Raw genomic sequence first — 13426 nt, forward strand, 5'->3', positions numbered from 1 at the left:
AAGAATGCATATTTTTTTCTATCCATTGAGTGTTTAGCTAAATCAGAAGTTCCTCGTTCATTTCTGAGAGACCACATTAATCTGATTCATAGCACTTGAGCTGAAACTAACAAATCTGCTGATTTGTTTCCAGATTGAATCATATGATCATAGTCCCTTTCTATGGATGATATCTCCTCAAACCATATATTTCAATCTGCCTATACCGAAGAAGCAGAAGATTTGTGTATAAATGCGCTGCAATTGACAACTTTCAAACGTCCTCTAAAGAAATCTTGTCAAGTGACGTGAGAATGATGAGTGTGACGAAGAGGATGACGCTCGTCTCTGTGGGGTTTGCCCTCCAGTGGCATGAGATGAAAGCGCTTATCGGCGCCAACAACGTCACGACACCCTGAGTTAGTACCAGTGTCTTTCACACCTTTATAGACTTTCACAGCAGGTGGACTGTGTGTGTGTATGTGAGTTGGTCATGCTGAAGCTAAACCATTCAGAAAGGCTTTGCATCACTTATGGCTCTCACACGACTGACTGAGTGTCCAATGTTATGCTCAGAATCCCATTCTTTGGACATGAGTGGACATCACACCAAATATCCTTGAAAACACACAGACACACCTGAGGCTTATACGCATGCTGCTTTCTCAGCAGGATTTTGAGAAGGACTGCACTGATTTCTGAGGAGCAGATTGTTATGTGTTTAGCAAAAGCATTTGATTCCTCATTCAGCTAAAGGAAGACTTTCACCCTCCTCTACATGAATGTGTTTTGGTGGGGTGTCATTAAAGGGGATTCTTGATTTGAAGGGAAAATTACAAAAACAGATCTCTTTAAAATCCTAATTATTTCTCAAATGCTTAACTCTCCTGCCTTACCAGATTTTTTTGAGTTTCAGGAGAATCAATAAAGTCTGCAATCAAAAGTCAGAGATCTCAATAAGAACTCAAACATTCTCTTTTTTTTTAAATTATCAACACTCCCATTCAAAAATTTGGGGTCTGTAAGATTAGTTTTGATTTTTAAAATAAATAAATACTTTATTAAGCAAGGATGCGTTGAACAGATCAAAATTACTGTATTTCTATTCATCAAAGAATTTCAAGTTTTCAACATTGGTAATAATCAGAAATGTTTCTTGAGCATCAAATCAGCATACTGTATTAGAATGATTTCTGAAAGATCATGAGACTGAAGATTTATGCTGAAAATTCAGCTTTGCATCACAGGGATAAATTACATGTTAACATATATTCAAATAGAAAACAGTTACTTTAAATTGTAATAATATTTCACAATATTACTACTTTTACTATATGTTTAATCAAATAAATCCAGGCTTGGTGAGAATAAGTGACTCCTTTCAAAAATATTACAAAATATTACAGACGCCGAACTAATAGTGTACATACTATCCATTCCATTTTAGTGTTATGGCAGCAATTTTCTCATTTGTTTCTGTTTTTATTTCTTTTAGCAAACACATCTGAGACAAAGTGGATGTTTAAGAGTGTATGTGTTGCATTTGTGTGTGCTCACTGCGGTTTAGACACAAACTTTATTCCCCCAGTGACTCAGATAGGAAGATGCAGCTTACTGCACCGATAAGAACACAATGATTGTTGCTTCATTCAACAGGCAGGAAAGAGTCGGTGTGTTACTGTTTGCTTATATGTGTGTTAGTGTGTGTGTAAGGATATATGTGGAGGTGGAGATACGAACAGCAAACAGGGATATAAACAGAGAAGCGTGCACAGCCAAGACTGATAACCACAGATACTGCAGAAAACAAGCTCTGCATTCCCAAAAAACCAGCAGCAGTGAATTTATCCAGTTGATCGGACACAGACTTCAGTAGTGGACATATATAAATCCTTAAAATAGTGTTAGCTTACAAAATTAGGCTTAAAGAACTAACTGATACAAAATCTATAGTCTGACAAAAACATTTTCACACCAATATCACAAGGGGAAAAAATAGGAAATTACATTTCGCAGCATATTTTATGTAAAATACAGTCATTTTTGCTAGTTCCCAGCATACTTAGTATAAAATATTCTATAATGTGAGGTTTTAGAATTGTTATAATTTTCTGTAATCATGCCATTCTCTATACAATGAGCAGTGTTATTTTAGTGTTATTTATATACTATTATAGAATATATTTATTTAAAAAAATAATAATAATAATAATAATAATAAAAATATATATATATATACTTTTTTTTTTTTTTTTCTCTGTCCGGGAAGGGCTCCGAGCTCGGAATTTTGCCCGAGCCCAGAGTACTCCCCCTATACTGGGGTAGACCCAGCCGAGTGTGAGGTGATGGGGTGGTGGAGGGATGCTGAGACACTTGTCGTGAGACAGGAGGTGAGGAAAAGCTTTATTTATACCGGCTTCCTCTTGAGCTGATTGGTTGATTACCTGAACGTGCTCCTCCCGAACTTTGTTACATAAAACTTCATTTATTGGCATTGAAGATAAAACATAAAGAATCTTTTTACAACCACGGAAACGTTCCATTGCATAAAAGGTTCTTTAAAGGGTTATGTAGATCATTAAAATGTTCTTCACACTAAGAAAAAAATGGTTGTTTTAAGAACTGTTCAATGAAAGGTTTTTTGGGGAACCAGAAATGGTTCTTCTACGGCATTGCTGTGAAACCCCCCTTTTGGAACATTTATTTTTAAATGTGTTGACAGGTCCTGTGAGATCCACCCACATCTTCCTGCTTCTCCTCTGACAGATTTTCTGTGAATCAGCTGGCGAGACCTCTAATGGTGAGTTTCACGCTTAAAGAAGTGGTCTCTCATTACGGCCAAGCGTGAATATCTTCCTCGCACACATGCAAGAGGCTCTACATCAAGAACAAAGACGTTCTGATTGCCCTTTTCAGTCTCCCATCTAAGTGTTTTGAATCCATTAGGTAGACCTGCTACCCACAATACCTTACGGGGAACCGTGATTGCGATGTGTACGTGACATCATTAACCCTATATGATAGCGTCATAGTGTTAACATTAGTGTCGATTGTTCCAGTCTGCCAAACAGGATACGGGTCATTAACCTAATCACACACAAATAAGGCCTCTTTTCATCTTTTTTCTTCTTTCTCTTCATCCACGCAGCATCTCCTCACATTTGTTTTGTGGTATTAGCCGGCTGAGAGCGCATGCTGAATTCCAGCCATTTTAAAAAAAATTGCCCTTTTAGATTCAAGATTTCTTTGAAATGAAGTCTTTTATAAGGCAAACCTGAGGACAAAGTTTGGTACATTCATAAGTACTGTTGTATCAGATGTCTCTCTGATCTCAGGGACTGAATGATTTCTAAGAACATACACAATGAATTTGCAGAAGCTTGTGAGATGTGGTCAGGTGGTGGAACATCTGATTGTTAGTGCCTGTGCATCTATCCCGCTGACGTAAATGACATAATCAAATATTCTATAGCCTATAAAAACCTCTCTAATCAGATTCTTCAATGTTCATTTGATTCCCATCTTAGTTACGTGTGTTCATTGTTGCTTAAACAGAGCAGAGTGAAGAAGCTGATGGAGGGAACCATCAGCATGGGGACCAACTTTTTCTATTTAATATTTCATTTTTTATTATAAATGATTTATCCATGCACATCATTATTTTTTGTTAAGTTCATGTGTCCTCGTAATGTTGAATCAAAATAACTTCCCCGTCTCCTGCAGCATCTCTTCTCTTCTCTGATGATGTGTTTACTGGCGCAAGGGCGGGACAACCTGTCACTCACATGAAATCCACCTATAGCAAACCACAACCATCCGGCCTTCCAATCAATTCCTGACAAGCAAAATCTAGATCCGCCCTACATTTATTCTAGTTTGAGAAGCAATTTCACTTGGATATGTCACTATAGGGAAGGAAAGTCTATCACAACTTTTGTTTCATGCTGGCTTTAACAGACTCATCCCCAGACAGAGAGTGTCATCAACAATAAGGGCAGATCCCTTGAGCACAGGTGATGATGCTTTGAAGTGACACTTGAGTGATCAAGAATATTCCAATGTTCTATAAGCTTTCCTTTAATTCCCCCATCCTCGTTTTTTTCCCTTGCTTCCTTTTTTCCCTTCGCATGCGGCGAGGGGGTGGAGTTAGAAAGAGAGGGAAGGAAGTGAGGACGCACAATTAAGACATGAGAAGCACACTAGATGTTAAAAAGAAATGTTTTTAAGATAAACAAGAAAAAAAAGGGAGGGGGGTTGTAGTGTTTAGGATTTATAGTTTCTGCTGTGGTGTGGTTTTAGTGGTTACCATTGTGGTGAAGAGAGGAGCTTGAGAACATAGCAACATTAGAGACAAACATTGGGTATGAAATTATTATTTATTTTTTTACAGAAATCATTCAACTGGGACTTTCAGATGTTAATTTTCATTCAGATGTTTTAACGCATAGTGATGGGAAGTCGGATCTTTGAACCTCGTCAAAATTAACTCTATTTCATTTTGTTCATTTCAGTAGAATATAATTGAAAAATGCGAAAAAACTTTAAAGCAGTCAAGGCCAAATTATAAGAAAAAGAAATGATTAATTAATTGCTTAGCTGGGTCTTCATGACCCTTCAGGACCTTCCGATCTGAGTCCTTTCTTTTGTCATGTCACATCCCCATAAGCTGAAACTATGCAGTCTGTAAACCGGAAACAGAAATAATTAGTGCAGGTCTGAGTCGTTCGTTCATAACCAGCTATGGAAAAGAATCATCATGACAGAAATTCACTAATTCATAAACTGTAAGACCAAAGACCAGGGGCCGGTTGCATAAACATAGCCATTACGTTAAGACAGTGTCTTAGGTTCTAGTATTACCCACTAGCAGTTAGTCAGGGGCAGTCAGCCTTACTTTTCGGTATTAAATTAGGCCAATCTACATTTTTATGTAACTGATTTAAAAAAGCTATGAAGTCTAAAAGAAACAAATTTGATGTATAACTTGTAAGACTAGTCTTAGAGGTTTATGCAACTGGCCCCAGAGACTAGAAACGCATCACGTAATTGTAAGAGTAAAAAGAAAAGTTGTTTTCACCAGAAGACCCAGTTGATATTTTTATTAAACAATACAAAGTTTTATTTAAAAAGTCCGGGAGGAGCACTTTCAGATAATCTACCCAATCAGAGCGAGGAGGCCTATGTATAACTGGCCGACTCACCTCTGTCCCAAAAACAGTTTCCTAGCATCCCTCCTCTGCTCCAACTCCTCACTCTCAACTGTTCCTATCCCAGACAGGGGGGGCTATGTTGTACTCTGGGCCACGCTCCAAGCTCGTAGCCCTCCCTGTGCACTGTACGCCAAATACACATACCCTTTAATCTATTCAGTTATATGTAAGTGTGAACTCAAACAAAAGAAAAAAGAAACATGTGCACAGATTAATTGTTTACTTTAAGATCTATAACATGCATTTGTTTTCATTTCATGTGCAAATTTTTAAATAGCATGCAAGTTGTATGGATTATTTGTATAGTGTCTTTTTGTTCTTTTTAAAGCTGAAAAGCCATTCATTATGGTTGCATAAAAACATTTTAATCAAAAATTTATCTTTGGAAAAAAGAAAGTTAAACAGGCCTGGAAACTGGTTTAAAGTTGCAAGCTTTCAGTTACAACCCCAAATCATTCACTGCACAGTGTTAGCAAATTAACAATTATTAGCTAATACATTTTAATGCCTCTCATTATTGTAATTCAATTGGAGATTAAATCTTTTTAAAAGCTCTCAAAATCAGTTGTTATTTTACAGCTTGATTTGATCACTTTGACATGTTTTGCAAAAGGCTTCTTTATGAGTGTGTTATTGTGAAACTCAGCTAGGCTGTGCTTAAACATCTCTTATGACGCAACCCTCTCCTTCAATATCAATATCTCTCTCCCTTTTTTTTTGGTCTTTCTCTCTTGATTATTCACACTAACAGTCCCACGTGTGGCAGTGGTGGTGTAATTTCCACTGTTGGCTGATTTCTGCGCTGATGTGCTCAGTAGGGGACTAGCGCAGCTGTGCTTACCTCTTTGCACGTCCTGCTGGGATTCTCAGTTCCTTATCAATTATTCTGCTAAACTCTCTCTGGAGCGCATGGTTCCGGCCAAGATAATGTGAACACCAACCTTTAATCAAGCGTGAGGCGACCCGTCTCATCAAATCCCACAGAGACGCAATAAGAGCACATTTCATTCATAAAACAATCTGTATAAATGTTTCACACAACATATTAAATAGCCTAAACTTTTTTGTTGTTGTTGTGAAGAGATTTTCTAGGTTTGTTTTTTTAGGCTACTAGATCTAGATCTATATAATGTCTTTATACGTTCCTCATATAGATAGGCTACATATTATTGGTCTTATGTATACAAACCAAACAGTTGATGTCATGTCAACCAAACAACCAGACTTCCACAGTATGAAAAAAAAAATACAAGTCCATCAACTGTTTGGTTACCGATATTCTTCAAAATATCTTCTTTTGTGTTCAGAAGAAGAAAGAAACTCATACAGCTTTGGAACAACTTGAGGGTGAATAAATGATGACATAATTTTAATTTTTGGGTCCCAAAAGCCCAAAGTACACTTAAAGGGGTAGTCACACTACACATTTTGTTGCATTGACTACCATTCATCCGCATGCAAATGCTTCAGACCGGACACACAAGCTCATGCGAAAAGTTTCACATTTTACTGCGTTCCAAAGTTCAAATTTGATTAACACTGATCTGCGAATTCACATCACGGGAAGACGTGTGACCATTGAAAGGTCGATATTTCACTGCGTGACTTCTAGGCTAAAATAAAAGAATAGTATTTTTGTAGTAAAGGCAAGTAGATTGTATATTTTTATATTCTGAATGTATTATATTCTGAATGTATTACTATTTGTTATATGTTGAATTCATGTTTATAAAAGAGAGTGTGACGTCATACCACGTCCATTGCAGTATCCGAAGAAATTTAGCATGCTCAAAGTCTAGTGTGACAGCGGCTTTAGTTTTTTTACGCATACACTAGAATACAGTCAAACATGTAGCCTTTCAAAGTATACTTCAATTGATAGCGTGCGGCCGTCCACTAACTAAGACTGTCAACACGTGCTCTAGAAAGTTTCATCTTAGTCCAGTGTCTGTGCTATTTTTCTCCAGAAGTTATGATGGATTAAATGTCTTTGAATTCTTTTAAACTAAAGTTGCAGCTACTGTATCTCAAAACCCCCTCACACAAGTGATTGTTAATGCGGGCATCTGTTGTTGCATTCTCTGGTAATTTGTTGTTGTTCCGTCTCTTTAATTTTGTTTCCACTGTGAAACAACAGCCCATGCAGACCAGTGTTTCCACCTTATGGAACAACTGATTAGTGTGAAACAAATTCAATGGCCATGTGCGACTTTCGTGTAAAAATATGCACGGTTACAAAAATCAGGCAGCGCATATACTATTCTGGTGGCGTCACCCACACTGTACGCTGACTCTCGTCAGCATATGTCAGGAGTTCCTCTTTTTTTCTTGTTGGCAAATGTATGTGTTTTTACATATTTACATATGAACATATGGAAAAAAATACAGAGAGCATTAGTTTTCGTTCCTGCTCTGATAGCCGCAGCCTGCGTTAGAAATCAGGAATGGTAAGAGAAAATTGTGCTTGGTACGTTTTTCATCTTCAAAAAGCTACTTGGGTCTTCAGCCAACAAAGTTTAAATGTCTTCTGGCTTGCCATAATGTTTACGCATTAGGTCAGTAGGTGAAGGGTAAGTGATCTTTTGTGGGTGTTCAAACGCTTTCAAACCACATGAGCGTTTACACTACGAAAGCAATCCGGTCGAATTCGTTTTCGACTACCTCTGGAAGTAGTCGAAAGTGGACAAGCTCAAAATGTTTTAGATCCCGTTTAGCATCGTCCAACCAAAACATATCTTCATACAAGGTGTAAACAGGGCCTAACAGGCTGATTTTAGAGGGTTTTTGGCCACTTCTTTAGATGTTAAGACTGGTCTTAGCTGGTCAGGCTGGGAAACCAGCTGACCAACCAGCTAAAACCAGCTGATAAGCAGCTTGGCCAGGCTGGGAGACCAGCTTAAACCAGCTTGGACCAGCCAACCATCTTACCCTGTTTTTTTGTTTTTGTTTTTTTGTTGTTTTTGCAGGAATAGTTTATATAACTGCACCTAAAACCAATTTTTAAACCGCAGTATTTAATTATAACTTTGGGTGAGCTATTCCTTTAAGTATCACCACTTCTTTTAGTGTCTGCGTCATGTTGCGGGACAGTCAGGATGTTGAGGAGACCTTGAAGACGCCTGGCGCATATACAAGAAAGACGTGTCCTCCATCATAGGACAGATTTGACAGGATAAGGCAAAGCTGAACTCCTCTGCAGTCGTGATGTGAGCAGTTTGTCAGCGATAATGACGAGCATCCGCAGTACAAGAGTGTGACGGTAAAACTTTAAACGATCTGTTGATTTAACGATAGTGATTAACTGCAGTCTATTGAATTCAGGGCAGCAATTTTCATGAAGAGGCCCAACAGACTTGAGCTCATTAAAAAGTTAGTCTTGTATCTTGTCTTGGCATGTAGAGTTTAGATGAGGTTTAGGTGTGATTACATTTTTTGATAAAACGAAAAAGACATTCACATGATGTATCCAAGAGTGCTTTGACATTTTACTTTGCGTTCATAAATCAGTATTGATATTCTCAAGCAATCATTGCTTTTAGCGCATTATGACTGCTGACACTGGGTAACAAAAATTACATTCTGTGCTAGATGCTGCTGATTTTCAGTGTTTTAATGGCACTTAAAAAAACAATTAGCCTTGCAATTCCATTAAATATAAAGCGAAAGCAATGTGTTGACAGTCACCTTTTGCAGAGTAAATTCTGTCTTAATGGCAGGTCACCAAGTAATTTGTGACATTCCTAGTTCAGATGATTTGATTCACCTTACAAAATGAGTACATGTGAGTGTTTTCTGGTGTAAAATTAGAAATTACTGTAACCAGAGTTTGCTTTGCTCATGTCGACTGATTTTATTACAAAAGTTCTTTAATACAGATAAATAAATAAAGACAATTACATTTTTTGTACATACTGTATTTTAATACCTGTGCAGTACCACTCGCTAAATTCCAGTGTATAATAGGGCACTTCAAAATGAAACATGCTGAACAAAACATTGATGTGCACCAACACAAGTACATCTTTTATTTAGCATCAGCCACAGATCTTACAAGTTCATTATATTAAAAAGAACAGAAGAGTCGAATGAAAAGATGAGGCAAAAAATAAATAATTTTTTAATAAGGAAAATATACAATAAGGGCCCGAGGGCTCAAACTCAGGTTGGTTTGGCAAGAGCAGGGAACAGAGAGAGGGTCTTATGCTCTTAAACACACGTCTTCAACGCTGTTGCCCTTCATCTGCTGAAGCTCGTGGTGGCCCAGTAGCCGATATTGGAAACTAACTCGATTTACAAACTTCCCGCTCGACACCATTCTGACCACAGTGTTATCGCAGCCGACCTTCATTTGAGCTGAAGAGAGATAAGGAGAGGGTTAGAAGATTCTTTGCACTCTAAATTGCACAGCACAATTGATGCCGGAATGAATGATGATGCACATGAGATAAAGAGAGAATTCTCACCTGGTCCATTAAAGGAGTAGCAGAGATCTGCCATAGGGAACATCTTGGAAGTGTCCATGCCGTTTCCACCAAGAAGCTCGACAAAGTCTCCAGAACCAGCACAGCCAAGAATGGACCGCTATATAGATAAACCAGAATAGTTGATAAAAAGACACTGGTCTTGTGTAAATGCTGTTTCTTGACCAGAAATCAGATGTTTGCTCACCTTAAGATCATTGTGTTGGCCGAGACTGAGCTCTCCAATCTGGATCTCCACTGGATAGATAATGGAGAAACTGCAGTTCCTGTGCTGCTGTGGAATGACCATGGTGAAACTGCCCTCTGGGGTCTGAGAGACAACATTACAAGCTACACAAAGAGAAAGCGAAAGAGACAGATGTAAACCATCAGTATCTTACATGTTAAGCTTTGTGCGTGGCTTCTGGATGAGCCATATTGAACCTTTGAGACAAAACCAAAACTCTAGTTTTTCAAGTACATTACTACTGCAAAATATTTATATATATATATATATATATATATATATATATATATATATATATATATATATATATATATATATGTGTGTGTTTTTCTGTGCATGTGCACTTACGGAACGGGTTGATTAGCTTGCGGAATGTTACTGTGAAGCTGCTTCCTGATTGGTGGAGTCTGAAGAACAGCATGGCGACATTCTGAGACGACCGCGTGATTGGTCGAGACACTCCGGTTTCACAGTAATCAGAATAACGCTCGTACAGAGGGAGAGGATGGTCCTGTGAGCTGGGAAACTTCTCGCCCTTCATAACCCAGCCATCAAATACCTTCATGATAAAAAAAAGTTAGTATTTAACAGCATTCTGTTCATCTCATCTACTGCATTCAGTGCACTGTAAAAACATATTCTTCAAAGCTAATTATTGGAGTACATTTTACAAGAAAATACAATTTTAATCTTTCTACTTCAAAATAATTACCATTTCTTTGTAATAATTTGTTAAATTTACTAGCATGAATTTTCTGAGCGAAAATTGTTTCAAAGTAAATCCTACACCATTTTCCCCCCCAGTTTTTTTCCGTTCAAGTTAAGTGTGTTGAACTCATTTTAGTTAAGGTCAGGGGAACTTTACATAATTCTCTTAAGTTCAACCCGACTGCAATTGGTTCAGGTCAGTTGAGTGCTAATAAATTATAACAAATTTCCACTTATTGTATGTCAGTTTCATTGAACAGGAATTAATTCAGTACAATTCAGTTTTTTCAGTCCTATTAAACTGCATTTAATAGGCATAAACCTTGCTCAGTCTATGAAAGCTGAACTTGTTTAGCTGTACTCAGAATCTATGATGCAATTAGATTAGAATTACTTATGCAGTTTTGCTCGTTTTTTAAATTTATATATATATATTTTTTAGAGTAGAATGTAATCAAGGTTGTTGGTGTACGGTTTGGCTTACAATGACGTCACATGTGATCTTTTGACGCCCTGACTTAACCTGACTTATAGTGTACGATTCACAGCTTAAACACGGTACAGATATACACATAAACACACCCGCAGTTCTGTATAATACACTAAGTGTCTGCACTACTATTACATTCCTATTTGTGCTCAAGACTACAAAACAACATGGATGTAAGTTGTTGTGGGTGATGAATTGTGCATGTGTGAACATTTCACCTTTATGAAATCTCCTCCTCTGCAGTCGATGTTGACCGCATCATACTCAATGCTAATGATGTCACTAGGCTCGCCAATGAAAAACACAGCGCAGTTTAACTGTGGACGTTCTGCTGTAAATGTAAACTGGCCCTCTATGGCCACCATATCCAGACATCCTGAGAGACACGGAGGAAGATGAAGACAAGAAAAGGTGAAAGGGCTGTACCATATGAAAATATATACATAGTATTTGTGATGAACAACCACTCTTTAAATATTAAGGGATGCCATAATGTGCTACCATATCAATTCAGCATTTAAAAATGTATTATTAAAACAAATATGTCAAGATCATGAGACGTGTGGGTTTTATTTAATTTTTTTTGGCAAATGAGATCCCAGAGGTTTGTCACTCACTCAGCGCTCTGCGGTACACAAACTCCTCTGGTAACTCTCGCTTTAGTTCAGAGCTCAGCAAAGATAATAATCCTTCTGGGCTGATCTCGTTATCCTGATAAAACAACAAGAAACAGGACATAGTAAAAAAAAAATAATAATAATAATATTAATACATTAGGATTGCATTTCAATCAGATGTGCTCAAGGCAATAACAATTTTAGGATTTTACCAAAAGGGTTGGAAAGAGCTCAGAAATTTCATAAAAGGCTCTGCACATTATAAAAATAGAATAATATACATACATATTTAATGCCAAAGCATATGTGTATTGTAGAAAATGACACTGAGGATCTATTTCTACTTGATCCGACCTTTCAAATTACTTTCACTGGTGTCACCCAAATGTAATCAGCTTTTACTAGTCCCATTAAGCAATATTTTTGCATTGAATCAAACCTCTAAATTTAGACGTTACCACAGAAATGTTTTGTTACCTGACAAACATATTTTACAGTGCATATAGGCTACTTACAATGAATGGTGTAATAAAAGTTGTACATACACATCTTTATTTACAAATATTACATTATATATAGCATATTATTATAATATACGTTATAATGAATGTTGAAGGCCAAAGTAGACTACTAATAATAAATAATAAATATTTAAAAATAGATATTGAGGTCACAGTAGCCTACAGGATATACACATGAAAAGTTGTAGAAAGCTACTCTAATGATTGTGTCTGTCTGTGTGTGAGGTGAGCAGGTGTAAATATCTCACCTGTATGTCCAGAAAGCGCGCGTGTCCCCGGAGAGCCGTGACGCTCAACAGGAGGAAACACAGCTGTGCGCGCGAAGTGCCCGACATCTCCGTGCCGTCTGTCCTCGTGGATTTGAGCAAAAAGAGAACAATTCCGTGAGCTCCCGAGCAGACTGTTCCTTTTATACCCCCTCACATAAATAGACGAGGGGGGGCTGCCTGTATGGATCAATTGATGTGAGTCCGCGAGCTCGAGTGAGTGAGTGAGTGAGTGAGGAAGAGAGAGAGAGAGAGCATGACAGACGCCTAGTATTTATTCTCGTTTTCCCTGTACTAATTGAATAGACTAGTACAAAGTAACAATTTTTTTTTATTTTAGGCAAATTTAAATTTAAATTATAATCGCCCTATTTCCTCTAATAAGTACTAATATATAGAATATGCTGTGATTAGCTGTTTTCTAGTCACTATATTATAATAGCCTACATACTAGTAGGATATCTAGTGAATAAAAATAGAGATGTTTTACCATTTTTGTGGTAAAATTATACGTGTGTGTGTATGTATCATATCTAAAAATAAGTACTATTAACAAAACATATAAGTTTTTTTATTATTATTTTAAACATATAGGCTATGTTTTATAATATAGCCTATTTAAATATACATTCACATGTTAAAACATTCTTGCAGCTTAAAACACCATAAATACTCCTGTGCACATCTAGGACCACCTAAACAAACCCATGTGTGTCTTTTTTCTTTGAGAATTACTAGTTTTCTTCATCTATAGGGAAAAATTGAAAAAATTGAGAAACCTAAGAGGGAGGATGGTAAGGTGGACTGATTGAGTAATTGTCACAAACAGTGAGCCAGTGCGGTATGATACGGTGCTTTATAAGAATTGTTCATCTAAAAAAGAAATTTCTGTCACTCACCATCATGTCGTTTCATACTTATATGATTT

At 37.2% G+C, this 13426-nt stretch overlaps 1 protein-coding gene across 1 annotated transcript; it reads right to left on the minus strand.

Moving 5' to 3' along the window:
- Positions 1-9151: 9151 nt before the first annotated feature.
- On the minus strand, positions 9152-12633 carry crhbp (corticotropin releasing hormone binding protein). Its single transcript, XM_077194225.1, has 7 exons — positions 12481-12633; positions 11712-11805; positions 11313-11470; positions 10245-10455; positions 9858-10000; positions 9653-9770; positions 9152-9542 (listed from the first exon to the last, which is right to left on the minus strand). The coding sequence occupies exons 1-7, from the start codon at positions 12565-12567 to the stop codon at positions 9388-9390; spliced, it is 966 nt and encodes a 321-aa protein (XP_077050340.1). The 5' UTR covers positions 12568-12633; the 3' UTR covers positions 9152-9387.
- Positions 12634-13426: the final 793 nt, after the last annotated feature.

The sequence above is a fragment of the Siphateles boraxobius genome, unplaced genomic scaffold (genome assembly GCF_051911475.1).
Source record: "Siphateles boraxobius isolate OS27281-9 unplaced genomic scaffold, OSU_SipBor_1 11, whole genome shotgun sequence".
Taxonomy (NCBI): Eukaryota; Metazoa; Chordata; class Actinopteri; order Cypriniformes; family Leuciscidae; genus Siphateles; species Siphateles boraxobius.